Source organism: Amblyomma mixtum, chromosome 9 (genome assembly GCF_055824585.1).
Source record: "Amblyomma mixtum isolate Tamu chromosome 9, ASM5582458v1, whole genome shotgun sequence".
NCBI classification, from domain to species: Eukaryota; Metazoa; Arthropoda; class Arachnida; order Ixodida; family Ixodidae; genus Amblyomma; species Amblyomma mixtum.
In genome coordinates this window covers 60614083-60639502 of record NC_143020.1, presented here as the reverse complement: position 1 = coordinate 60639502, position 25420 = coordinate 60614083, and the positions used below count along the sequence as shown (strand labels likewise).

Here is a 25420-nt window from a genome sequence, read left to right as displayed (position 1 = left end):
TGTCTAAATTCAATAAAAGAATAAACGAAGTGGCACCATGCCTCGTACCGACAAAAACTGTGAAAATATACACACTAGAGCACTGCAGGGGTTTACCCGAAAGCCCGGGCCCGGCCCATGGGCCGGGCTAGGTACAGCAAGTTGTTGCCAGCCCTGGCCCAGGATTCGGGTTTCAGGCTCAGGCTCGGGCCTGTATACTTATGGGCCTGAGCCAGGCTCAGGCTTGTGTAGTGAACAGGTACTTTCACTGAGTGCCAACTTCTTATGTTCTCATGGGGTTAAGAAACGGCAGGTCAAGACAGTTAGAGCCAGTTTCAACTACTTCCAGAGTACGAACTTGTTAATCTTCAGTAACATGCCATGTGATATGTTGAGCGTGCAAAAAAATTAGAAAAATGCAGAAAACACAGAACAATTCTGGCAAAACAGCATATATACCACTCTTTGCAAAGCTCTGAACTTCTGAAGCACTGTAAGTCTTACCAATTAACACAGTACTGTTGCTTGCCGCCACCTTAGCTTCGCAAAATCGTTATGCATGAAGCATAAGTACGGCATCTGCGCACACATAATGAAGAAACATTTTGCTTCAATCATTCGGATGTAGCTGGAGATGAACAGGAACTCTGAGGCTATCTTCGCTGTTTTGGTGCTCGATTTCCAGCTAATCCAAGCAGTAAAAGAGAAATGCTACGGAAAAGAACAGGTGAAAGCCTACCAAGGAGAATACCAAGGGAAAGAAAACCAGGACATGGACAAACCGATAACAAGAGAAGAAGTTATTCAAGCCATAAGGGCAACGACAAAGAACACGGCAGCGGGGGCGGACAAGATCCAGAACTCGTTGATAAGAAATCTCAGCGATGAAGCGGTAGAACAGCTCACAAAATACTTAAACAAACTCTGGGAAGAGGGAACGGTTCCGAAAGAGTGGAAACACGCGGAAGTCGTTATGATACCCAAACCAGGCAAAAAACTGCAGATAGAAAATCTCAGACCTATCTCGCTAACATCGTGTCTGGGCAAGCTTTTCGAAAGAATCATCACTAAAAGAATACAAAGACACCTAGAAGACGGAGGATGGTACCCCAACACCATGTTCGGCTTCAGGGAACATCTATCGACCCAAGACGTGCTGCTTCAGCTCAAAGAAGAAGTACTAGAAACAATGCCAAGCAAAGGGGAAAACGTAGTCATGGCCGTGGACATCAAAGGGGCCTTCGACAACGTATCCCACGCAGCAATCATGGAAGGCATCAACGCCACCAACTGCGGAAAGAAAACACACGACTACGTGAGAAGCTTCCTCACAAACAGAACTGCAACGGTGGGTTTGGGAGACCTACGAAGCGAGGTCTTTCAAACACCATGCAGGGGAACTCCACAGGGCTCAGTGATATCACCAGTGCTCTTCAACATATCAATGATCATCCTAGCCAAAGAGCTCAGCCAGATACAAGGAATCAGACACGCAATGTATGCGGATGACATCACCATATGGACCAGCGAAGGCTCGCTAGGAAGCAAAGAAGAAAGTCTACAAGCGGCAGCCACCTGCATTGAAGGATACATGAAGAAGAGGGGACTAAGGTGTTCCACCGAAAAGTCCGAACTTCTCAGAGTAGGAAGGCACCCTACAGAGGCTAACCTCGAGGTGAAACTAGAAGGGCAGAACATACCGGAACAAAGAATGATAAGAATACTCGGTATGTGGCTGCAAGGTAGCAGGAAATGCAGCCACACACTCAGCCTGCTACGCAAAGCGGCGGAGCAAGTAGGCCGAATGATAAATAGAGTAGCCAGCAAAAGGCATGGCATGAAGGAAGAAGACACAATCAGACTGGTGAACAGCCTGATAGTCAGTCGAATAACATACTCACTACCATACCACGTAACCATCAAAGCTGAAAGAGAGCAAGCAGAAGCTATCCTTCGCAAAGCGTACAAGATAGCCTTACATCTACCAAGGAACACGTCCAACGAGAAGCTAATGCAACTAGGGCTAAACAACACTTTTGAAGAGCTGAGTGAATGCCAAATAAAGGCACAACTTCAAAGACTCAGCGACACAAGAACCGGACGAGCACTTCTGACTAGGTTGGGTCGGGAGACGAAGAACCATCACAACAACAGGGCAAACATACCAGACGCACTAAGAAGAAACATAAGCGTACAACCCATCCCCCGCAACATGGACCCAAACCTCCATGCCAGCAGGAGGAGAGCCAGAGCAGAATACTATGAAAAAACAATAGGGCACAGGGACAGCACGGTATACACCGACGCTTCCCCGTACTATGGTGAACGAGGACATAAAATGGTGGCGGTAGTCGTCAACCACCAGGGAGAACACATAACGAGCCTCACGGCCAGGGCATCAAATGTAGCAGAGGCGGAGGAGATAGCGATAGCCCTAGCAATGAGGGAGGGGGATAGAAAGGGGAGACCCTTGAATATTTTAACAGACTCACAAGAAGCGTGTCGAAACTACACAAAAGGAAGGGTAGGCAAAACGACACTCAGGATCCTCAGCGAGGGGACACCCTCGGGGAGGAGAGAGAAACATAACATAATTTGGATACCAGGCCACGCGGGGGTCTGGGGCAACGAAAGGGCGGACGAACTAGCTCGAGGGCTTACTATCCGAGCTGGGGGGTCACAAGCCCCGGAGGAGCTCTGGACTAGCCTAGGGGCTGGGTACTCTGCAACACTAAGTTTATACAGGGGGCTAAGATACAAATACCCCCCACCACACAAAGAGCTAAGCAAGGAAGAAGCCGCAAAATGGCGGAAGCTACAGACAGGCTCCTTCCCCAACTTATATATACTAAGCAAGATGTTCCCGACACAATACCGCGCCACATGCCCTTGGTGCGAAGCGAGGCCAACACTATACCACATAACATGGGAATGCGACAGAAACATATCGTTCCACAAACACGACACACCAAGTGCGGAGCAATGGGAGAGCTGGCTCACCAGCTGCGAGCTAGAGGCCCAAAGGGCACTCATAGCACACGCAAGCGAGGTGGCCAGACTCAGTGGAGCCCTGGACTAGGGGACCACCCAAGGCTAAGGAGGCAACCTCAAGACTTGAAGAGAAGACTTGAAGAAGACCTCCACCGCAGGCTAAATCTTATAAATCAATAAAGTTTCTACTCACTCACTCACTCCAGCTCTGAGTGCATCACACTTAACTCCTCCCCAGCACACGCCTTGGCTTTCTAATGTTTCGCGCTAGATATTACAGAGTTGAGTATTTCCTCATAATCGTAGCGTTATTTCTTCTGCTTCAAGGTGGCACTCCCCCGGGCTTCCCGTAGCACAGAGGAGGCTGTACGTCCCGGCAAATCTGGGCCTTGGAGGGTGAATCCAATAAACGCTTAGCACATAGAACCCACGTAGTGTAGTTTCTCTCCTTTCACTATGTGTGTTCGTGCTCAGCAATCTTCATAATGTATGGCACAATATTTACGAGATGTTTCTTTTTTGTATGTCAAGCCTCCCCTTCTTTCTTTTTTTTCAATTTTTGTGCCCATTAGTTCTGGTTTGGTTTATGGGGTTTAACGTCCCAAAGCAACTCAGGCTATGAGGGACGCCGTAGTGGAGGTCTCCGGAATAATTTCGACCACCTGGGGTTCTTTAACGTGCACTGACATCGCACAGTACACGGGCCTCCAGAATTTCGCCTTTATTGAAATTCAGCCCCTGCAGCCGGGATCGAACCCGCGTCTTTCGGCCCAGCAGCTGAGTGACATAACCACTGAGCCCCTGCAGCGGGATAACCCCTTAATTCTACAAAAGCTTCCTAAACTAATTGCCCAAGATACGACTGCATTAACACTCAGTTTCAGCGGAGTATGGGACATCTGCCCACACCACGAGCAAACTACTGGAGGGACTGATTATCATACACAGTCCCCTCTTTGTTAAATTGGCTGGAGCAAGAGTCGTTTGATCCTTTTTGTAATCCGAATTCTAAATTGGTTTTAGACTAGTTTTTGAGGAAAGGAAATAGCACAGTATCTGTCTCACATAACTCAGTGGACACCTGAACCGCGCCTAAGGAAAAAAGAGGTCCCGAATTCTAAGATTAAGTTATTTTTGTCGCCTTTACATGTGTGAAGTGTGCAGTATGTTTTAGGTGTTCGCACATAACTTGTTTTCGGTGAAAGCTGTTTACTCATGTCCCCTCACATTCATTTTTGACACCTGCTGTGTCCTCAATAACTGCTTAAAATGTGTGCAATACGTGTGTGTTCTATTTTTTTTTTGACCTGTGAAACACATGTGCCATAGCCATATATCTGTACAAATGCCAGTTCATAAGGGGGCGGGACCCACGTCAAACCGTTGTCACGGCTTTTTGTCCTGCCTCCTCCTCTGAAGAAAGGAAATAAAAGAATTGAGTTGAAATTGATGTAAAAGCTGGCATCTTAATTGCAAAATATGTCCAAGCCTAGTTGATGTTCCTAAGTACTGCTTTTGCTGGGTGGTAAGAGACAAGCGACAGAGGGAGTAGCTGTTGGAACTGACACAAGCGTACACCTCGCGTGACTTCCTGAGTGTTGGTGGTGAACCGATCGCAACGTTAGAGGCTGTTTGATAAAAGCTTGCGAAAATTAAATCCGAAACCAAGAAGCGAAAAATGAGCTGCAGGTGATTACTTTCAGCAGATTGGTATGTGTGGCATTCAAAGCACCACACTTTGTTCTGGGAAAAAAAAAATTAAAAAGTACCAAATCAACCTGAAGCAGAAACTAGAGAATTTTAGACCTCTCTTCTACCAACGATGGACTATTTTTCACTGAAATTCATAGTAACAACAACATTTGAGCTTCTGTAGCATGCTTACAGCTTTTGTGTTTCAGGCCTGAGCTGGGCCGGGTAGATGAGAGCTTCCTCGGCTCGGGCAGGACATTTATTAGAGAAACTGGGCCAGGCTCAGACGGGTACTGGGCCCGGGCCAATAATTACAGCCTGTGCAGTACTCTTATACACACCAAATGCTGCGTCATCAGTCCGTGCAGCAGGCCACGCCGATAACAGCTATCCACCTTTAACAATGTGAAGATGGTATCAAGATGACAAACGTTTACCTCCAGGGCATCCTTGTCTGCACATTCCAGCTAAAAGTAAGGACAGTGGTAATCAGAAAAATGCGACAAACCTCTACTCCCAGAATGGGTAGGACATGTGAAGGATCCTATTGCAAAAGGAAGGAAAAAAAGGTGTAACGATAGCAGCTGCAGCTCGACGCACACACACAGGTGTCTAATGCATAAGCAAGACAACAAAATTGCACCAATCAAAAACAGCAGAAAATCTGTGGGCCTGCCAGTGACTACCAGGCCGTCTTCCTTATAACTTCCTCAAAAGCAAATGAAGCTTTCAAAACAAGACTTCAAGCCAGCCACTGTCCTTCTTAGGAACCAAAAACAAATCTAATGGCCACAGAGGTAGCACTGTAACACATATCTGTGCAGAGTAATGCGTATCATTTATCAAAGACATTTAACCTAAGCGTTAGAACAGACTCAAGAAAAGGAGCTGCTCAGCCCTTAGGAGCTGCTCAGCCTGTAATGGGATGAACATTCCCACAGCCATCTCGTGCACGCATGACTACTCTCAAATGAAAACTGGCAAATTCGCTTCTAAGACCTCACTGCAGCATCAACTGACAATAGCAAATTATTGTTTTCGTTGTGATGGTCTTGGGCGAAATCCAAGCTCTGCTGAGGAGCTTAATCTTAATCAAAAGTAGATCAGTTTCATTTCACATTGGGACAACATACAGTTAAACTGTAGTTCCATCGTGCGCGCAACAGGTTTTTGGCACCGTACTGCAATACTCCGCTAGGATACATATGTATACGAATGGTCCAATTAAACGATCCCACCTATGGAAGCACAAGGTAGGTGCAGGCGAGATGCATGAAGCCGCGAGAACGGCAATAAGGTCCCACAATAAATGTGCAGCAAGATTTTCACGGCACACACCGAAGACAAGAAGAAGTGATTGTTCCTACCAAAACAGAGGTGGTCGTAAGTAGAAGCGTTCAGGGAAAATAAAAGAAAGATGCTTTCGTGCGAGCCGCCGGCGACCGACCGAAGCAGTGGTAGCAATTAACTATGCGCGACTGTGTTTTTCAGGCGCACGGAAACGGGCTCTCCACGGTACTCCGTGGAAGAATTCGCAAAATATACTCACAGGAAGATGCCGCACAAGTAATCGCAACAAACCGCAAGGGGGTGGGAGAGCGGCGCTGAATGCTCGTTTGGAGTAGGCGGACAAGTACGAAATGTCGCCTTGAGTGCACGACGCCGCTTTTTCGCAGTACTTACCACAGTTCGGACAAGACTGCTGCAGGGAGGGGTGCCGTCAAAACATATTTCGTCGAGCCCGTTTCACCAGCTTGCCTCAAAAAACGCGCGTGATGGCGACGTGAAAAAGGAAAAAAACAAAAACTATCCGAGCAGAGCAAGCAACGTCTGGGTACAGTGAACTAGAAGTATTGGGTAATTGAAAATCATGGACGAATGATAACAGCTTTAACCTTTGTACCGGGCAGTAGCTTTCGCCACCTAGCCTATATTCCCCCCATTGTTAATTTATTTTTATTTTCTCTTTCTTTCACTTTCGCTCTTACAATGTCTAGTCTGGCTATCCTTTTCGCCTCCAAATTTACCCCTCCCTTTATTTCCGCCACCAATCCTCCAACCTCCCTTTCGTCAATTTCACGCTTTTCCCATCCACTCGCCTGTCCTCCCCAGTTAAAATCCCAGCGCTATCTCTATGGCTGTTGCTGCCCCCTCTGGGAGGGCTGGGCGGAGTTCTGCGCACCTCAAAACCAAGTGCTCTATGGTCTCCGTTTCCGTTTTACAAGCAGAGCAAAAATATCCACTTCTTCAAATTTGGACCTATACGTTTTAAGGCGAAAGCCTTTAATGCCTCATACTGTCGTTAGCAGACGCGTCGGCAGCCGTGTCCACAGACCCGTCGGCAGATTCGTCCGCCTTTCGGCGTCACTGCTTAAAAGGCTCAAGGTTCCAGCATGAATAAAGGCGCATCTAGTGAATACACGGGCTTCATAAATAAAATAACAGGAGTAAAGTAAACAAAAGGAAAATAAAAATAATAAAAAGAACACACAAAAAAAACAAAACAAATATAAGATGTGAAAATAAAATAAAAACAATAAATTTATGAAAAGGAGAAAGAAATAACTACAAAAATATGAAAAATAAAAAGTAAATAAAAACAAACAGTGGCCAGAAAACGCTTTCGCCTTGCAGCACTTTAGAGAGCCAAAGTGCCCCCTGAATTTTTTGTTCTCAGAGCCCCTGTCCTAGCCTCAAAAAGCGGTGAACGCGAATAATCGCTCTTTTTTGATGTCCTGTTTTCGTGTCCTATAGCGCCGATTTTTCCTGCATTCTTTCTTTCCACATCTTTCTTTCCGTCTCCTTTACCTCCGCTTTCGTGTCCCATCCCTCACCCGTAAATACTGCGTTCTTAGCTTTCGGGTTCTATTTGTCCATTTTGTGTTAATACTTTTCATGTACAGATACTTGTACACCTTTCTTGCCCACCTTGTTTCTTCCATTTGTGTTAGTCTCTGATCATATTTCAGTTTGCTGATTGCCTCCCGAACCTCGAACGACGCCCAACCCATATCTCCCTGGACTCCCTCATTCGGAGTGTTCCCATGGGCTCCCAAGGCTAGCCTTCCTACACTTCTTTGTCTGACCTCTAGACTTGACTGTACTTCTGATTTCACGCACAGGACTGCATTTCCAAATGTGAGGCCCGGTACCATGATTCCCTTCCATACCCCTCTAACCACCTCATACCTATTATAGCTCCATAGTGCTCTATGTTTCATAATGTCTGAATTCCTTTATCCTTCAGAATCCTCTCATGCTCTTCCAGATATTTTTTTCCTTTTACTTAGCCATACACCTATACTTATGTTCTCACAAGGTCTGTCATAGTGTCCTGTATTTCTAGTGGGTCTCCCTTCTCACCATTATATACCATTATCCCTGACTTCTCTCTACTGAACTGGAGTCCTAGTTTGTTGCCCTCCTCACCACAGATTTTAGTTAGTTCCTCCGCCTTGATATGACAATTTTTCTTTTTAATCTTCAGCGTTGGCGCTCGCGGAAACGCTCGTGGCGCGTTTTTTGAGATCGAAGGCGAAATGTTTTGACGACACCCTTCTCTGCAGCATTCTCCGTGCTCGGCTATCAGTGGTTCAACGTACGCGGGCGGCGTTGCCTGTCATGCGTTGCTGGACAAGTACACTGAACAGGGAGCAAGCATAGAGGCATCATGTTTGTTTTACCCAATCCTTCGTCTGTGCGTTTCTTCAGTTTGCATGAACAAATCATATTCATGTTTTCCTGTCTAGTGCTGCAAGCAACAAATTTGCGCCAACTGTGCCACCACACTTTCTACAGCGTTTCCGATTGATGTCAAATCTTTTTTTATGCGAAGCATACTACTTTAGCTACAACTTCAGCCCTTCACCGTGGTTATGCGCCTCCAAATCACGTGATACATGACATCACACCACGTGACACGATGACGTCACGACAGTAGAGAAACGGGGGCCCACCTCGCGCCGTCGCTGTGGTTGTGCGCCTCCAAATCACGTGATACATGACGTCACACCACGTGACACGATGACGTCACGACAGTGGAGAAACAGGGGCCCACCTCGCGCCGTCGCTGTAGTTGTGCGCCTCCAAATCACGTGATACATGACGTCACACCACGTGACACGATGACGTCACGACAGTGGAGAAAAGGGGGCCCACCTCGCGCCGTCGCTGTGGTTGTGCGCCTCCAAATCACGTGACACATGACGTCACACCACATGACACGATGACGTCACGGGAGTGGAGAAACAGGGGCCCACCTCGCGCCGTCGCTGTGGTTGTGCACCTCCAAATTACGCGACACGATGATGCTTCGCATTCTCCAGGCTTAACCAAGTTAAGCCTCAGCCTTTTTTGTTGTTTATGCATCAGATGACCGCATGTGTATGTCAGGCTGTCATCGTTATAAGTTTCTCTTGCAGTGGGGTCCTTCAAATGCCTCACCATTACTGGAAGTGGGCATTTGTCCTAAATTTCTAGTTTCAGTTTAGTTTTTCATGCAGTGCAGAGAGCGAAATCCCCTGGAAACTGTGTGCTGTTTCCTCAGCCATCTTGTTTCTGTCTTCATCGGATAGTTGCGACTGGCGTGGTCAGATGTATTGCAATGGCTGGTGGCCCACCATTTGGTGCATATATCAGCACTCCTTTTGTTGGTGCGAAGCATGGTGCCATTGCAGTTTTAAGAATTTTTAAAATTTTAGACAGCTTATTTTTAGTCTCACCAAATTTGCTGCAGATTAGGCGCTGTATGCTGCCTCAGCACTTCCTTTTCCCACGATGCTGATGCTTCAAGAATAATGCTAGGCTCTAATGTCTAGTTTCGCAAGATAGAAGTCGGGGAAATGCTGAATTGTAACTGTAAGTAGTATAATTTCTTGCCTTCAAAAGCAAAGCAACAGTTGTAGAATTTTAACTGGTTTATCATGGTTTCACCGAAATACAATTTATCATAAAATTACATTGTTAGATTCGGCACCCATAGTAATCAAAAGCAATGTACCCACAGATAAATCACTATTAGGCCATATTTAGGTATACCACTATTCGAAGAAAAGTGTAGGGCAGGTATTGACCACTGACCTGAATCACGAGAGGGAAATAACAAGAAGAATAAGCATGGGGTGGAGCGCACATCGTAGGTTCTCTCAGATCATGAATGGCAGTTTACCAATATCCCTCAAGACAAAAATATAAAACAGCTGTATCTTACCGGTACTCACCTATAGGGCAGAGTCGTGGAGGCTAACAAAGAGGGTTCACCTTAAGTTGAGGACAACGCATTGAGCTATGGAAAGGAAATTGATAGGTGTAACATTAAGAGATCGGGAGCGGCAGAGTGGGTGAGGGAACAAACGCGGGAAATGAGATCCTAGTTGAAATCAAGAGGAAGAAGTGGGCTTGGACAGGGCATGTAATGCGAAGGCAAGACAACCGCTGGTCCTTAAGGGTAACGGAGTGGATTCCAAGAGAAGGCATGCGTAGCAGGGGGCGGCAGAAAGTTAGGTGGGTGGATGAGATCAAGAAGTTTGTGGGGACACGGTGGGCGCAGCTGACTAAGGACAGGATTAACTGGAGAGGCATGGGAGAGGCCTTTGCCCTGCAGTGGCCGTAGTCAGGCTGATGATGATGTCCTTTATGGACTGCCTTTGAGGCTAGGGATGCAAGTCATGCCAAAATTTATAGTAGAGTCATGGATTGAAGCGCTTTGTGGGAGGAATGTCATGAAAACCATACTTGACACTCATTTCCTGCTGATGTTGAGGAAGAGCAAGAAGCATTCACTGCAATGAGTCGTCGTTTTCTGCGCACGTTGTTGTGAAGAATGGATAACCAACTACCCAAACCCACACTTTATTGGAAACAATTGAGCATTTGTTTTTTTTCAATGCAAAATATACAAGAAGACAGCAGTCAAAATAGTCAAAGAAAATTCATGAAACAGGACTAAGAATAAAGGGCCAGCTAGAAAGGGAAAAAAAAAGAGCATTTGACTTGTGGTTTGCTACCATTCTCAAGTGCAGAAAGCATCGTGAATGTTACTCAGGGACTAGCATGCTTTTCTGCCCTTCAATACAGCCAGAATGGCCCAGTTGCCGAGATGAAGTGGCGTGCGGGCATTCCAGATTTCTTTGCAGCTTCCACTCATTGAAATTTCAGCAATAAAAAAATTAATTTCGAAAGCAAAACTGCAAATTTTTCCGAGCTCAGCTGATCCTCCAACCACTGTACGGCAGAGGAAAAAAGGTCTGTGGTATTTTTAATGAGTGCTGGCATGCTTTACTCTCTTTTCTTCTTTCCTAGTTTGAGGCAAGCAATTGTTCACACTTGCCAGGATATTATAAAATATGCACAAGGCTGTTTGGACCACGTGTTTTCACGTGTTTGCTGCCAACGGCGACCTTTGTCATGAGCTGTTTGAAAACCTCAACACTTGCACGCACAAGAATCACATGATGGAATGAGGGTTTCGTGCATAAATACGCAACCACATCGATTCTCCACTATGTCGTCTCTGAGTGTACGACAAAGGAGGCCTTCCTTGAAATGCACATCTCTAAGCTGCCACCTAAGACATAGCTCTCACAAGTGATGGCAGCATGGAATGAGTGAATGTTCTGAAGGCATTTGGAATATCATCCACATGCTAAATTCTGATATGGTTGCATGAGGCAGGCTAGGTGAGGAAGCTAGCTCAAAATGAAACGATAGAAAAACAGCCGATATTTAGAAAATTAAAGCAGACTTAAAATGGTGTGCTAACACTTCAGACAATAATAAGCCATTATTATTTGGCACAGAGACAACTCACTGAGAAATGACAATGCACGTAGTTTAACGCAATTTTTTAATAATTACCATTGAAACATTAGATAACTAGTAAAACCTCCAAAGTAAGCACCAAATATCAGTAATATTTCAACACAACAAAGACTCTAGCCAAAAATGCAATGACAGAAAAACAGCTGATATACAGAAAATAAAAATCAAACTAAAAAATGGTATGCACATAATTGCATAGTCAATTCTTCCTATTGTCTGTCACACAACCTCTATATAAATAAATAAATAAGCTCTATTTTTCTGGCTATTCCCCAATAGAGCCGGAGCTGCCATAACCTGAAAGACATACTTTGTCCGTACTGATAATTTAAAAGTTTGTTTTCCATGCAGAATTGAACAATGAAATCCTTAGAATAAAAAGATCACTCTCGTTGAAGTCATTCCCCCCAAAAATTTCCATTTATCTCATGTTACTCCAACTAGATATTTGGTGTTCATTTCTCATCCTCTGCCGTATTTCGTGTCATTCCGAGCTTAAGTGTCTCCTCCAATATTTCTTTATCACAAATTCACCAGCATAAAAGAAAGATTACAAACGTAATACAACACTGATAGTGCTTAGCAAGCAGCACTAGTGACAGGCTGGTTAGCTAGCATATTTCCAGCTGGTAGTAAGCAACAGGACAGCTAGCGAAACATGTTACCAATCGGTTTCAAGGAACACTACCATCCGTTCCATGTTCCAACTCCTTGTGGTGTTTCAAACTACGTCTCCAACTGAATCTCTTTTGGCACAAGTCACATTGGAAGGGCTTTTCACCCTTATGGGATCTAATATGATTCGCAAGATTTCCACGTACTGTAAAGGCCATGGGGCACAGCTGGCACTGAAACGGCCTTTCACCCGTGTGGGTACGGATGTGTTCCACCAGGTGACTCCTCCTTGCAAAGCTGCTACCACAGTGGTCGCAACAGTAAGGACGCTCCCCAGTGTGAGTGCACTGGTGTCGCATCAGGTTTCCTTTTTGCGTAAAGCTGCAATCGCAGTGGTCACACTGGTATGGGCGGTCGCCAGTATGGATTCGGAGATGCCGCACTAGCAAGCTCCTCCGCAGGAATCTCTTGTTGCAGTGGCTGCACTCGTGCGGCTTCTTTTCTGCACATTTATCCTTGCTGGCCTGAGTGGATCTCGTGGAAAGACTCGCAGAGCGACTCTGATGGCGTGAGTCTTGCCCAGGCGGTGCACCATGATCGGACAGTGTGCTGACCGAACCTGCGTTTTAAAGGCGGAGTGAATTAAATTAAAATGCAGGAACCAAGAACGCACAGTTCAATTGGAGCTAGTGATAAAAGATGAACGTGAAAGACACTCTCATCAACCGCTGTGGATGTTTATCGAGAGTTATATTCAGTAAATAGGCCTTGAGGAGAATTCAGGTCTAAAGCAAGATATAGTCATGCTACTGGCAAATAGCATTTTGACAGTAGCATCACTGAGTACTTTAAACTAAAATGCAGGAACCGACAATACAAAGCTCAACAGGAGCTAGTGATAAAAGAGGAATGTGAAGACACTCTCATCAACAGCTGTGGAGTTATATTCAGTAAATTGGCCTTAAAGATAATTCAGGTCTGAAGCAAGATATAGTGATTCTACTAGCAAATAGCAGTTTGCCAGTAGCATCACTGTGTTTTAAAGGTAGAGTACTATAGGTTAAAATACAGGAACCAACAATGTACAGTTCAGTTGGAGCTAGTGATAAAGGATGAATGTGGAAGACGCTTTCGTCAACAGCCATGGACGTTTACTGAAAGTTATATTCAGTAAATTGGCCTTAAAGAGAACTCAGGTCTGAAGCAAGATATAGTGATGCTACTGGCAAACAGCACTTCGGAAATAATATTTGCCACATTAACGAAATAGGCCATGACTTTTTAAAAGAAACCGAAGATAGTCAAGCGCAAAGCCTGGAACAGTTGGTGTTGAATGACCCTTATAAGTGGATTTAAACGTTCATTTACATATTGAAACGGTGGTGCCCAATTCTAGAACAATGTGGAGTAGTTTGGTTCAATGTCTGGTTTGGCGCATTTGGCACAAGGGTGACATCACTGAAGATACCACTACTGCGAATTCTGCATGCTGTTGAAAAAGCACTTAAGCCCGCAGAGAAATGCCACGACTACCAACAAAAATAGGGCAGCCTCTGTAACCCAGCCAAAGTCACTGCCTTCGACCCCTCTTTCATGACAGACACTGCCCTCAGTTCTCCCATGCAGGCTTAAAGGAGTATAGGCGCCTAAGTTTTGGGTGCGTGTTTTCTTCTTTGTAATGAGGCGCAAGGCATTGTTATACACGGTTACCGCGTGGTATCCTCCTACGACTGCTAAATAATTTATAATTGAGTTTTCATGTCATACTGTTTCAGTTTTGGCTATGGCTGTGACGTCAAAGAGAGGTTATAGGTCACGTGAGGCATGAAAAACTGCAGTATAATTTATGCTTCTGCATAAATTGTCATTCCAGCTCTTGAGGAAGGCTGCTTCAGCACTGTACTGAATTAAAACAACGAAGCAGTGATTATGTCGCAGTTTTTCCATGCCTCACGTGACCTATAACCTCTCTTTGACGCCACAGCCATCGTTCTGCTGTTGAAACCAAAACAGCATGACAGAAAAATTCGATTATAAATTATATAGCGGTCGTAGGCGAATACTACTTGGTGATTCGTGCAAAGTAGAGAATTCCGCATCATTATAGATAATAAAACACGACGCCAAAATTAGGTGTCTATACTCCTTTAATACCTAATGAGTGCCAGTCGGCGGAGCTTAGCAACAGAGCACACTGCCATTTACAGCACTTTTCCTGCGAAAACTGAACCTTCTGTTACTTTAATCCTGCTCATTGAATGACAACCTTCACAAAAAGCACTCCTGGGAAACAAATTGCAGAACCTAACCTGTTGAATTCTGTCCAAGAGGTACATAAGGCTTGCAGTCCCCGATGCACAAGCCTGCATTTGAAAGCAAAAACACACCTCTAAGACACAAGACTCCACTGCCAGAGCACAAGTGGTCTTATATGCATGAAGAAGTGAATTGTGGAGTACAATTAACATGCAACAGATGTACCAGTTTGTGTAAAGTAGATTCACGATGATGAACTTAAGGATAAATCAGCCAGAAAGCAAAAATTTTAATTTTAATTGCTAATACAGATGAGGACTATGCTTAAGCTATCAAACAACTAACGATTACCTGCAGAAACTGGAAAGCGTTCGCAACCAAGTCAACACTTGACCAGGGCACATGCACAATTACTGGCTTCATAAAAGGGGATACAAGTCAGTCTATACAAGTATAAGAACTGATGCGTGTTAAGGTGACTGCCATTTCCAACGCCAAAGATGGCAGTGAAGGCAACCACCTCTTGGAATTGGCTAGCAAAAGCTGTGAAGAATAATCAATAAAAGTATTTGTAATGTGTCACCAGCTGTTCCATTATTCTGTGCAGAATTTGTAGCAATGCTGCATTGTTTTTACAGGCATTTTACGACACATACACGTCTAACTCATGCAACCACACTTGGACAAAAATCAAGAAAAGTGCAGGTCGTAGATGAGTAAATCTTGTAAATCTGACAATGCTTTGTACAAGACAGTTTACGATCAATAGCACACAGAGCTCTAGAGAAACAGTGGGCAAGCATTTTTTTTGTAAAGCAGCTTCACATTAAAATAAAAAACTGCCCAGCTGAAAGATAATTCAGTCCACATCACAATCCCAGCTTGAAATTAAAACACGGTGATACACACAATGAATTCTCAATGGGCCCTGAAACTACCTTGAACGTCCTGCGGATGTTTGGGACGTCCTACGGACGTTCAGTGGCATTTCAGTGCTCATTGGGTTACGGATATGGAAAAGAGTTTTCAGTACAGTGAAAGGAACAAAAAAAATGACAAGAGAGTACTTCAACACCTCATACAATAAAATGCGACCTGCAATAAAGAAGCCTCAAAAAGTAATCAATGATGTCAGGGTGCAAGCTAAATGCACACAGCAACAAATACTGTTTTGACAATGTCAATAAATGCTATGCGCATGAAAGGTAGGTCACTTGTGACCAACCACAACGAATCACAGTGTACTCTTCAGCAACACCACAGAAATTCCAGTAAACCAGTCAACAGCGGCAAAAACACTACAAAGCAAAATTCATCACACAATATTGACAGAAACAGCTTTGTGCAGCTGCTCTGTTCTCAAAGCCCTGATCATTAAACAAAGCAAGTTATAAAAAAAAGATAACTGCCAAGGTGGTAGAGCCCCATCAGATGATTTAAGCAAACATCAGCAGGAGACGCACAATGAAGAATGATGCGTCAAACACAGAGGCACACAAAGGTTAATTATTCCAATGCATACAGTTTTCTTCTTCGGAGGTTTCTGCTATTTAATTTACACACTTGTACTAAACGATCACATAATATCCAGCACACTTCCACTTATATGCCATCACACATAATGTCACACACGAAGACCTTCATAATAAACATCACTTCTGTTTCGCCAATCCGGCCACGGTCTATGAACAGGACGAGGTCTGATTCATCCCATTTTGCAGTAAACATTGGCCGCATTTCTTATCCCCGCTATTCTTTTCAATTGACAACAATGTTTTGAAAACAACAGTCCTTTGTCTTTAAGGACGAGAACCAGCAGTCCATTTTTTTAATTCCTCCAAGTCACAAATTGCACTGCGCAAGAGAACACAGGTGGGAGGTTGACATTTGATCGATGCATGAAATTCGTTGTGCTCCATGTGTGCCACAACTCAAACGTTACGTAATCTTATTCAGTGCTTAATCTCAAGCCTTCAAGAGACAGCCCTTTTACCAGAGTAACACATAGTTCAAGCTCTGCAGCTCTCGAGCCAAAAAACAAGAACCCAGCACCTCCTAAGTATTTTCAGTGACCGCCGAAAATGCTGCTTCACTGCCACACCCTTTATTCCCTCCCTCCCCTTTTCTGACCTCTGCCTGCCTCCAGTCGGACTGCCGGTTGTCATTACCAAAAAAAAAGAACTCATCAAGTGTTTCTAAAATGGGCTCAATAAACAAAATTTCGTTTTTATGACAGTGCCCCCTTTCCTTATTAGTAAATTCCTGCAATTTAAGCAACTCGATTAAAACAATTTCCACCCCAATTTGTGCATGAAGCACTGAAGCCAGGGCAGGTTGGTGGATGTGGTCTCGGAGCTTTCTTCCTGTGTCAACTTGTGCAGCTTGGCTTATGAATACTGGCCTGCAAAATGACGGAGAGCAAACAAGCATCACTACAAGAAAAATAAGTCTGCAGAGACACTTACGACTGCTTACATGCGAGAAGGTGCAAGCCCGCCCGCTCACTTTGTAAACGCAGTCGACATGCGCTGCCGCGTGATGCAACCTGATGCCGCACTTTTGGCAATTCTACCTCTGCATGGCTCTAGGTGGCTGCCACAGCGATGCTGCCACACCCCTTCTGATCTGTGCGCTGATACGCTTTATGAGTATGAGCTGATAGCTAATGGGTTAACACCCATATATGCAGAATTGGTCGTTCCTTTCTTTACATTCACAGATCCCTGGGAGTCCTCATACCACTTCTGGTGCAGCGGTTAAGTGGTGTGCCACTGCCCTGGAATGGCAGGTGCTGCCATCGATGGCATTTGCGCAATCCAGGTTGCTCTTCCCCAGCAACCTCGCACGACTAATCATTAATTTAACCGCCACCTGCCAGGTTGCATTCGGATGTGCCAACTGTCTACACGAGGACGCCATCCTTTAAGGGTACCACTGAGTATTATCACGTGCGTGCTGATTTTCGCTTAATGGGGTAGGTAAGGCTTACTTACGCCTTAAAAACACAATCCCACATGCAGCGGGGCTTGCGTGCCTTTCTGTAAATGACAGTGCACAGAGCAGAGGTGACAAAGCACAAAAAGTACATCTGACTACGCATCGCAATGCCTTCTTTTGCTGACCCAAAACTTGAAAGAATCTGGACTGGAGAAGGGAGGTGCGACTAACATTGTGCTACTAAATATCAGTACACGTTTTAGAAAAGAATGTCACCTACTGGCAGATATGCAATGTCACTTGTCTATCTTTTACAATGCTCTCAATTTCAGCTCGGCTAGTCTAGCTAGTTCTCTTGGTACAACCAGATGGGTTCTCATGCACCTAACTTTGCATACGCAAATCACTGAACATGCTGTCTTAAAAGATATATGCATGAAGGTGACAGTCTCAACAGGCTGCAACAGTATGTTGCCTTCGAAGGTTTTCCCTCGGGCAAGCTGTACTCTTTGTCCTCATAATACCAGTACTAATAAATACGAATTGAAACAAAGCCCGGTATTTCATCACACTGATGAATATTTCCTTGCACACATTCAGATTTCCAAGCTGAAGCTCATGCTTTGTTGGAAGTTCCAGGCTCACAGTCTGAGCAAATAATCTTCACCCCGTGGATACACTCACACTCACTGCTTTCATATTCATCTAAAAGTTTAGGGTATTTGCATGCATCCCCCTCACTGCCAGGAAGCAGCGCATGACTTTTAGCGCCCTTGAAATGTCAGTCTTCCCGCGACACCATGGTTGTGCTCAAAAGAAGCGGCGAGAAAGAAAAATTTTTTTCCTGCAACATATTTCAAAACTGGTGAGCAACTAGTCATCTGGCACGAAAGCTACTGTCCAAAAATTAGCAGTTAAGCATATAATAGAGCCATTTGCTGATACACATATAAAGCAATTATTTTCAAGCAAGGACGGCCTTCTTTGGAAGTGAATCGGTTAAGGTAACGGAGTAGCAGCATAGCAGGGGACCAGATGAGATTAGGAAGTTTATGGGCATAAGGTGGCTGCAGCTGATACAAGGCAGGGTTAACTAAAGGTATCCAGGAGGTGCCTTGTTGTACAGTGGTCGTAGTTAGACTGATGATGATGATTAATTCAGCAGACAACTGCGTGTTTGAAAGGCATGTGGTCGCACTCATGGTCTTATACGTGTCCACACACGAGACAATACTACTATTGTGTATGTAAATTTATAGGCTTTGAAGAGTGAGGCATTCGGAAAGTAAAGGTTGGAAGCAGTTTGAAGGGTTCATTCTTGGCAGCTTGTTTTACCTGGCTTACACAAACCTGCAAAATCAAGTAAAGCAAGACAATAAGCACTTAAAACACTCAAATTCTCCTTAAGGAGGTGCCTATATGCTCTTTAGATTCAATAGTCATAATCTGGCATCCCAGTGCTGACTTCAAGGGCAGATTAGTACCTCAAGAGGCTTGGGGAGGAACGGATATGTTTGCGGAGAAGTAGTGCTAAGATACATAAATGCATTTGGACCAGATAGGGATGATGCTGTAATGAACCGGGAACATATTTGATCATAGTATACAACAGTTTCATTTCCATGCGTGAAAGTCTGTTTTAGTGCCTCTATAAAATCCTTTAAGGCAGCCCAGTGGATCAAGAATGGCATGATACATGCCACAACGGTTGACTTTTGATTCCTTCATAGTAAAGGTGTTCCTGGTGGTAGCGAACGCCATGACGAGCTCACTACATCACTCTACGTGAGAATAAGATCGGAAGGTAATGCATATAGACAAAAAAATAAGAACTCTTAGGCGAGCCTCGGCAGATTGTTTGAATGCATTCATATTTTCTGTTGCTGCTGATACATGCGGAATTGGTCATCGTTTACTTTACATTCATAGATCATTGGGAGTCCTCATTCCACTCCTGGCACAGTGGAGCAGCAGTTAAGTGGTGCGCCGCTACAACGACAGGTGACTGTTCCAAGCTTAGCCACCGGTGGGGCTTGTGATACCAAGGTTGCTCTTCCCGAGCAACCTCTCATGACCGTTCATTAATTTAACAGCTACATGCCACGGTGGGCAGATTTTGATAATGGCACGAGGTTTGCAACATGTGATGTCAGTCACCAAATACGCTGCACAGACGCTTCTAATGCGAACGCATTAAAAGCAAAAATCAGTTCTGCCAATCTGAGGAGCTCCCCGGGCTAAATGTCTGCTGGCACTCGTCACTGATTAGGTACATAAGGCAATGTGAGAACAATGTGTTCTTCCCAGCCCCGTATTTTTGAAACACTGTTTATTATAATTTATTCACAAATGAAAATTGGGTCACTGACCAAGTCGAAAGAAAGTGTTTATTATAGAAGCAGTTGGCACTTGCTGACGATGTTGGCTGCAGAGAAGTCTCAGTCCATGAGTTCATGCAGCTGAACAACATGGCCAAAACTTAAAGCAATGAACGTGACCGCCAAAATACAAGACAAGGTAGTCAAGGTAAACTTAAAATTGCTCTGCAGTCCATACATGGTTGCTGCCAGACCTAGGCCTGCTGTGTTCCTGGCACAACCAGAAGGGTTGTGACATGTGTAGCTTGGCACGCCGTCACCAGAAATTCAGAGCAATAGATGCCCCATTTGAAAGGATACGAGCTTGAGGATACTATCTGCATAGACTTGTAGTAGTTATTCAAGAAAGCTCTTCCTCAGGCAACTTGTACTCTATCTCCCACCAATGTGCTTGCTCTGCCTGCAAAATGACACACAGGAAAGCAGAATAAGCAGAAGGAAAAAATCATCAATGCCACAAACGCACTGTTCTGCTACTGTTCCAACAACTGTGCTCTCGGGAAGGGAAAGAATATAGCATGATCAATGGTCGCCAGAGCTCCATGATATCTCAGCAGCAGCTATTAAAATGTGGGAAGACATTACAACTTGCTTCAAAATCATGAAAGCACAGAGGGACGATTTCGGTCATCTTTCTCGTCACTTATAAGGACAACGAACCATTCATGCGTCGGTAGCCTGTGCACATTTGCCGGTATCCTTGGCCTCTTCACATTTTCCACAGCTCTTGGTTGTTGGAATAGTATTTTGGCGCAGCCTTAGCACCATTTCATCAAAAACCACCAATTTGTAGCAGCATGCAGCAAATTTAATGCAATGGTATTGCTGTGACCGAAGACTGTAATGGCAGAGTGAATCCATGATGTTCATAAATTTTAACGGCACAAGGGCTCCATAGGCCAAAGAGTGCCATGACGCAAGGTGTTTTTCGTCTACACAAGGTGGGGTCAAAGATCTATTTTCCAAGCACGTCACCCCAAGTAAGCCAAGCACCAGGCCAGGGAAAAGCTTGAACGCATTGTAGTATCAGTGGGCACTCGGTGGCACTGGGGATCGAACCCCGCACCTCCCACATGTCAAGTAGAAACTCAAACCACTAAACCATTGCTGCAGTCAAACTGCTTCCAAGCTAACTGTCGTTGTAAACTATTACTCGAGCACTTCCGACTCATACTTATTAATAAAAAATCATAACGCAGATCTGCTGTTAGTGATAAAAAGGCCACCATCGTATGGAAGACGTTGAAGTAACGAGCATTAGCTGCTTGGTTTACTAGAATTGATATGAATGAGATGCGAGATGTGCTGTTTCCCCCCAGTTGCTCCCACAGATGGCGCTGTGATCTCAGGGTGGTAGCAGACCCCACAAAATCTCAAAACGTGGTGAGTAAGAGCTAACGCTCTTGAAAGCATCAAAGGCTCTGAAACCACCTTTAGCAAGAGCCAGAATAGGTCTCTGCAAGTGTGCATGAAGGTGCATCATGCTGTCGCTAGCCACACAGTGAAGACTGGCATCTGGCCTAGCCAGCCTCGCATACAGCACGGTCAATCTTGCACACAAAGCAAGCAAATTTTCATCGCGAAAGCTTCGCCTAAAACACAGGAACAGAATAAAAATATCTCAAGATAAGTTTGCAAACGCGCAAACTATCCTGCGGCAGTATCAAAGGCTTGGCAAATGTCATCAATCAACAACTGGAGCAATGAATTTTGACTTGCTTCTTCTCTGACACAGTACTATCTTAGCTGTACAGTACGCCTATGGCTCCAACATCCAAAAGCACCAATACCTTGAACTTGGGCGGGCTACTAAACTGAAGCAACAAGCATCAATACTAGCCAGCTCACATGTCACAGAAGGATACTTAAATCTGTCCTAGCTCATGTTTTGTCACTGCTGACACACATCAATCAAATGAAAATGTGGCACTGCTCTGAATGAAAGAACTGACCAGGGACCGTATTCCAACTTGCGACCCTTTCGGCAACACCCAACTGGCCGAAACACTTGTGGCTCATTCACTTTCAGTTTTGGCGAATGACACGTTGCCAAAAGAGACCCCCAAGTTGGAAAACAGGTCCAGGTAACTGATTTACAATTTTGCTGGCAAAAAGTGATAGTTACACTTTAATAGTTCCCCTACTTATACCACTGCAGACCATGCTAGCCTTAAGAGCCTCGTGTTATTGTAAAGAACCAACATAACAGGAAATGAAAGTCTCAGAGGAAGCATAGCACGTAGTCCATGTTAAAACTGATAACACAAAAGGTAAGCTGTCTAAATTCAATAAAAAAAACACGAAGTGGCACCATGCCTCGTACCGACAAAAACTGCGAAAATATACACAGTAGAGCACTGCACGGGTTTATCCGAAAGCCTGAGCCCACAAGCTGGGCTGGGTACAACAAGTTTGTGCCAGGCCTGGGCCCAGGATTTGGGGTTGCAGGCTCAGGCTCGGGCCTGTTTACTTAGGGGCCTGAGCCAGGCTCAGGCATGTGTAGTGAACAGGTACTTTCACTGAGTGCCCACTTCTTATGTTCTCATGGGGTTAAGAAACGGCAGGTCAAGACAGTTAGAGCCAGTTTTCAACTATTTCCAGAGTACGAACTTGTTATCTTCAGAACATGCTATGTGATATATTGAGTGCACAAAAAAATTAGAACAACGCAGGAAACAGAGAACAATTCCAGCAAAGCAGCATATATACCACTCTTTGCAAAGCTCTCAACTTCTGAAGCACTGTAAGTCTTATCAATTAACACAGTACTGTTGCTTGCCACCTTCTTATAGCTTTGCAAAATTGTAATGCATGGAGCATAAGTACGGCATCCGTTCACACGTAATGAAGAAACATTTTGCTTTAATCATTTAGATGTAGCTTGAGATGAACAGGAATTGTGAGGCTATCTTCGCTGTTTTGGTGATAGATTTTGAGCTCTGAGTGCATCACACTTAACTCCTCCCCAGCACACGCCTTGGCTTTGTAATGTTCCGCACTCAATATTACAGAGCTGAGTATTTCCTGATAATCGTAGTGTTATTTCTTGTTTCAAGGTGGTACTTCCCGGGCTTCCCGTAGCACAGAGGAGGCTGTACGTCCCGGCAAATCTGGGCCTTGGAGGGTGCATCGAATAAATGCTTAGCACATAGAACCCATGTAGTGTGGTTTCTTTCCTTTCAGTATATTTGTTCGTGCTAAGCACTCTTCATAATGTATGACACAATATTTATGAGACTTCTCTCCTTTGTCTGTCAAGTCTTCTCTTCTTTTTTTTTTTTCAATTTATGCACCCTTTAATTCTACAAAAGCCACCTATAGTAATTGTCTACGATCCGAGTGCATTAACGCTCCTCAGTTTCAGCGAAGTATGGGCCATGTAAAAGACGACATTTTAACTGCAAAATGTGTCCGAGCCCAGCCGATGTTCCTGCATTTTTTTGTTTTCTTGCTAAATGTTAAGACAAGCGAAAGTGGGAGAAGTAGCTGTTTGAACAGACACAAGCGGACACCTCACTGCCTTTTGGTCTCGCGTGACTTCTTGAGTGTTGGTGGCGAACCGATTGCAATCTTAGAGGCTGTTTGAGATAAGCGCACGAAGATTAAATCCAAAACTAAGAAGCAAATAACAAGCTTCGGTTGATTACTTTCTGCAGATTGCTATGTGTGGCATTCAAAGCACCACACTTTGTTTGGGAAAAAAAAAAAAATTAAGAAATACCAAATCAACCTGAAGCAGAAACTAGAGAATTTTAGACCTCTCTTCTACCAACGATGGACTATTTTTCATTGAAATTCGTAGTAATAACAACATTTGAGCTTCTATAGCATGCTTACAGCTTTTGTGTTTCAGGCCTGAGCTGGACCGGGTAGATGAGAGCTTCCTCGGCTCGGGCAGGACATGTATTAGAGAAACCGGGCCAGGCTCAGACGAGTACTGGGCCCGGGCCAATAATTACAGCCTGTGCAGTACTCTTATACACACCAAATGCTGGGTCATCAGTCCTTGCAGCAGGCCACGCCGATAACAGCTATCCACCTTTAACAATGTGAAGATGGTATCAAGATGACAAGCGTTTACCTCCAGGGCATCCTTGTCTGCACATTCAAGCTAAAAGTAAGGACAGTGGTAATCAGAAAAATGCGACAAACATCTACTCCCAGAATGGGTAGGACATGTGAAGGATCCTATTGCAACAGGAAGGAAAAAAAGGTGTAACGATGGCAGCTGCAGCTCGACGCACACACACAGGTGTCTAATGCATAAGCAAGACAACAAAATTGCACCAATCAAAAACAGCAGAAAATCTGTGGGCCTGCCAGTGACTACCAGCCGTCTTCCTTATAACTTCCTCAAAAGCAAATGAAGCTTTCAAAACAAGACTTCAAGCCAGCCACTGTCTTTGGTTCTTAGGAACCAAAAACAAATCTAATGGCCACAGAGGTAGCACTGTAACACATATCTGTGCAAAGTAATGTGCATCATTTATCCAAGACGTTTAACCTAATCGTCAGAACAAACTCAAGAAAAGGGAGACCCCTGAAGGAGCTGCTCAACTTGTAATGGGATATACATTACCACTACCATCTAGTACATGGATTACTACTCTCAAATGAAAACTGGTAAATTCGCTTCTAAGACCTCACTGCAGCATCAAATGGCAATATATTGTTTTCGTTGCGATCGTCTTGGGCGAAATCCAAGCTCTGCTGAGGAGCTTAATCTTAATCAAAAGTAGATCAGTTTCATTTCACATTGGGACAACATACAGTTAAACTGTAGTTCCCTCGTGCGCGCAACAGGTTTTTGGCACCGTACTGCAATACTCCGCTAGGATACATATGTATACAAATGGTCCAATTAAACGATCCTACCTATGGAAGCACAAGGTATACAGGTGCAGGCGAGATGCATGAAGCCGCGAGAACGGCAATAAGGTCCCACAATAAATGTGCAGCAAGATTTTCACGGCACACACCGAAGACAAGAAGAAGTGATTGTTCCTACCAAAACAGAGGTGGTCGTAAGTAGAAGCGTTCAAGGAAAATAAAAGAAAGATGCTTTCGTGCGAGCCGCCGGCGACCGACAGAAGCAGTGGTAGCAATTAACTACGCGCGACTGTGTTTTTCAGGCGCACGGAAACGGGCTCGCCACGGTACTCCGTGGAAGAATTCGCAAAATAATCTCACAGGAAGATGCCGCACAACTAATCGCAACAAACCGCAAGGGGGTGAGAGAGCGGCGCTGAATGCTCGTTTGGAGTAGGCGGACAAGTACGAAATGTCGCCTTGAGTGCACGACGCCGCTTTTTCGCAGTACTTACCACAGTTCGGACAAGCCTGCTGCAGGGAGGGGTGCCGTCAAAACATATTTCGTCGAGCCCGTTTCACCAGCTTGCCTCAAAAAACGCGCGTGATGGCGACGTGAAAAAGGAAAAAAACAAAAATTATCCGAGCAGAGCAAGCAACGTCTGGGTTTGAGAGTAATTGAAAATCATGGATGAATGATAATAGCTTTACGCTTTGTACCGGGCAGTAGCCTTCGCCACCTAGCCTATACTTCCCCCATTGTTAATTTATTTTTCTTTTCCCTTTCTTTCACTTTCGCTCTTACAATGTCTAGTCTGGCTATCCTTTTCCCATTCAAATTCACCCCTCCCTTGATTTCCGCCACCAATCCTCCAACCTCCCTTTCGTCAATGTCACGCTTTTCCCATCCACTCGTCCGTCATCCCCAGTAAATCCCAGGCTGT

General features: G+C 44.6%; 1 protein-coding gene across 1 annotated transcript in view; it reads right to left on the bottom strand.

Moving 5' to 3' along the window:
• Positions 1 to 19050, bottom strand: part of LOC149329238 (uncharacterized) — a 30726-nt gene extending 11676 nt beyond the window's left edge. The window contains exons 1-5 of the mRNA XM_089559212.1: positions 18990 to 19050; positions 18634 to 18639; positions 14406 to 14459; positions 12170 to 12715; positions 97 to 247 (exon numbers count right to left, since the gene is read on the bottom strand). Coding sequence (XP_089415338.1) covers positions 97 to 247; positions 12170 to 12715; positions 14406 to 14459; positions 18634 to 18639; positions 18990 to 19050 — 818 coding nt within the window. The remainder of the gene's footprint in view (positions 1 to 96; positions 248 to 12169; positions 12716 to 14405; positions 14460 to 18633; positions 18640 to 18989) is intronic.
• Positions 19051 to 25420: the final 6370 nt, after the last annotated feature.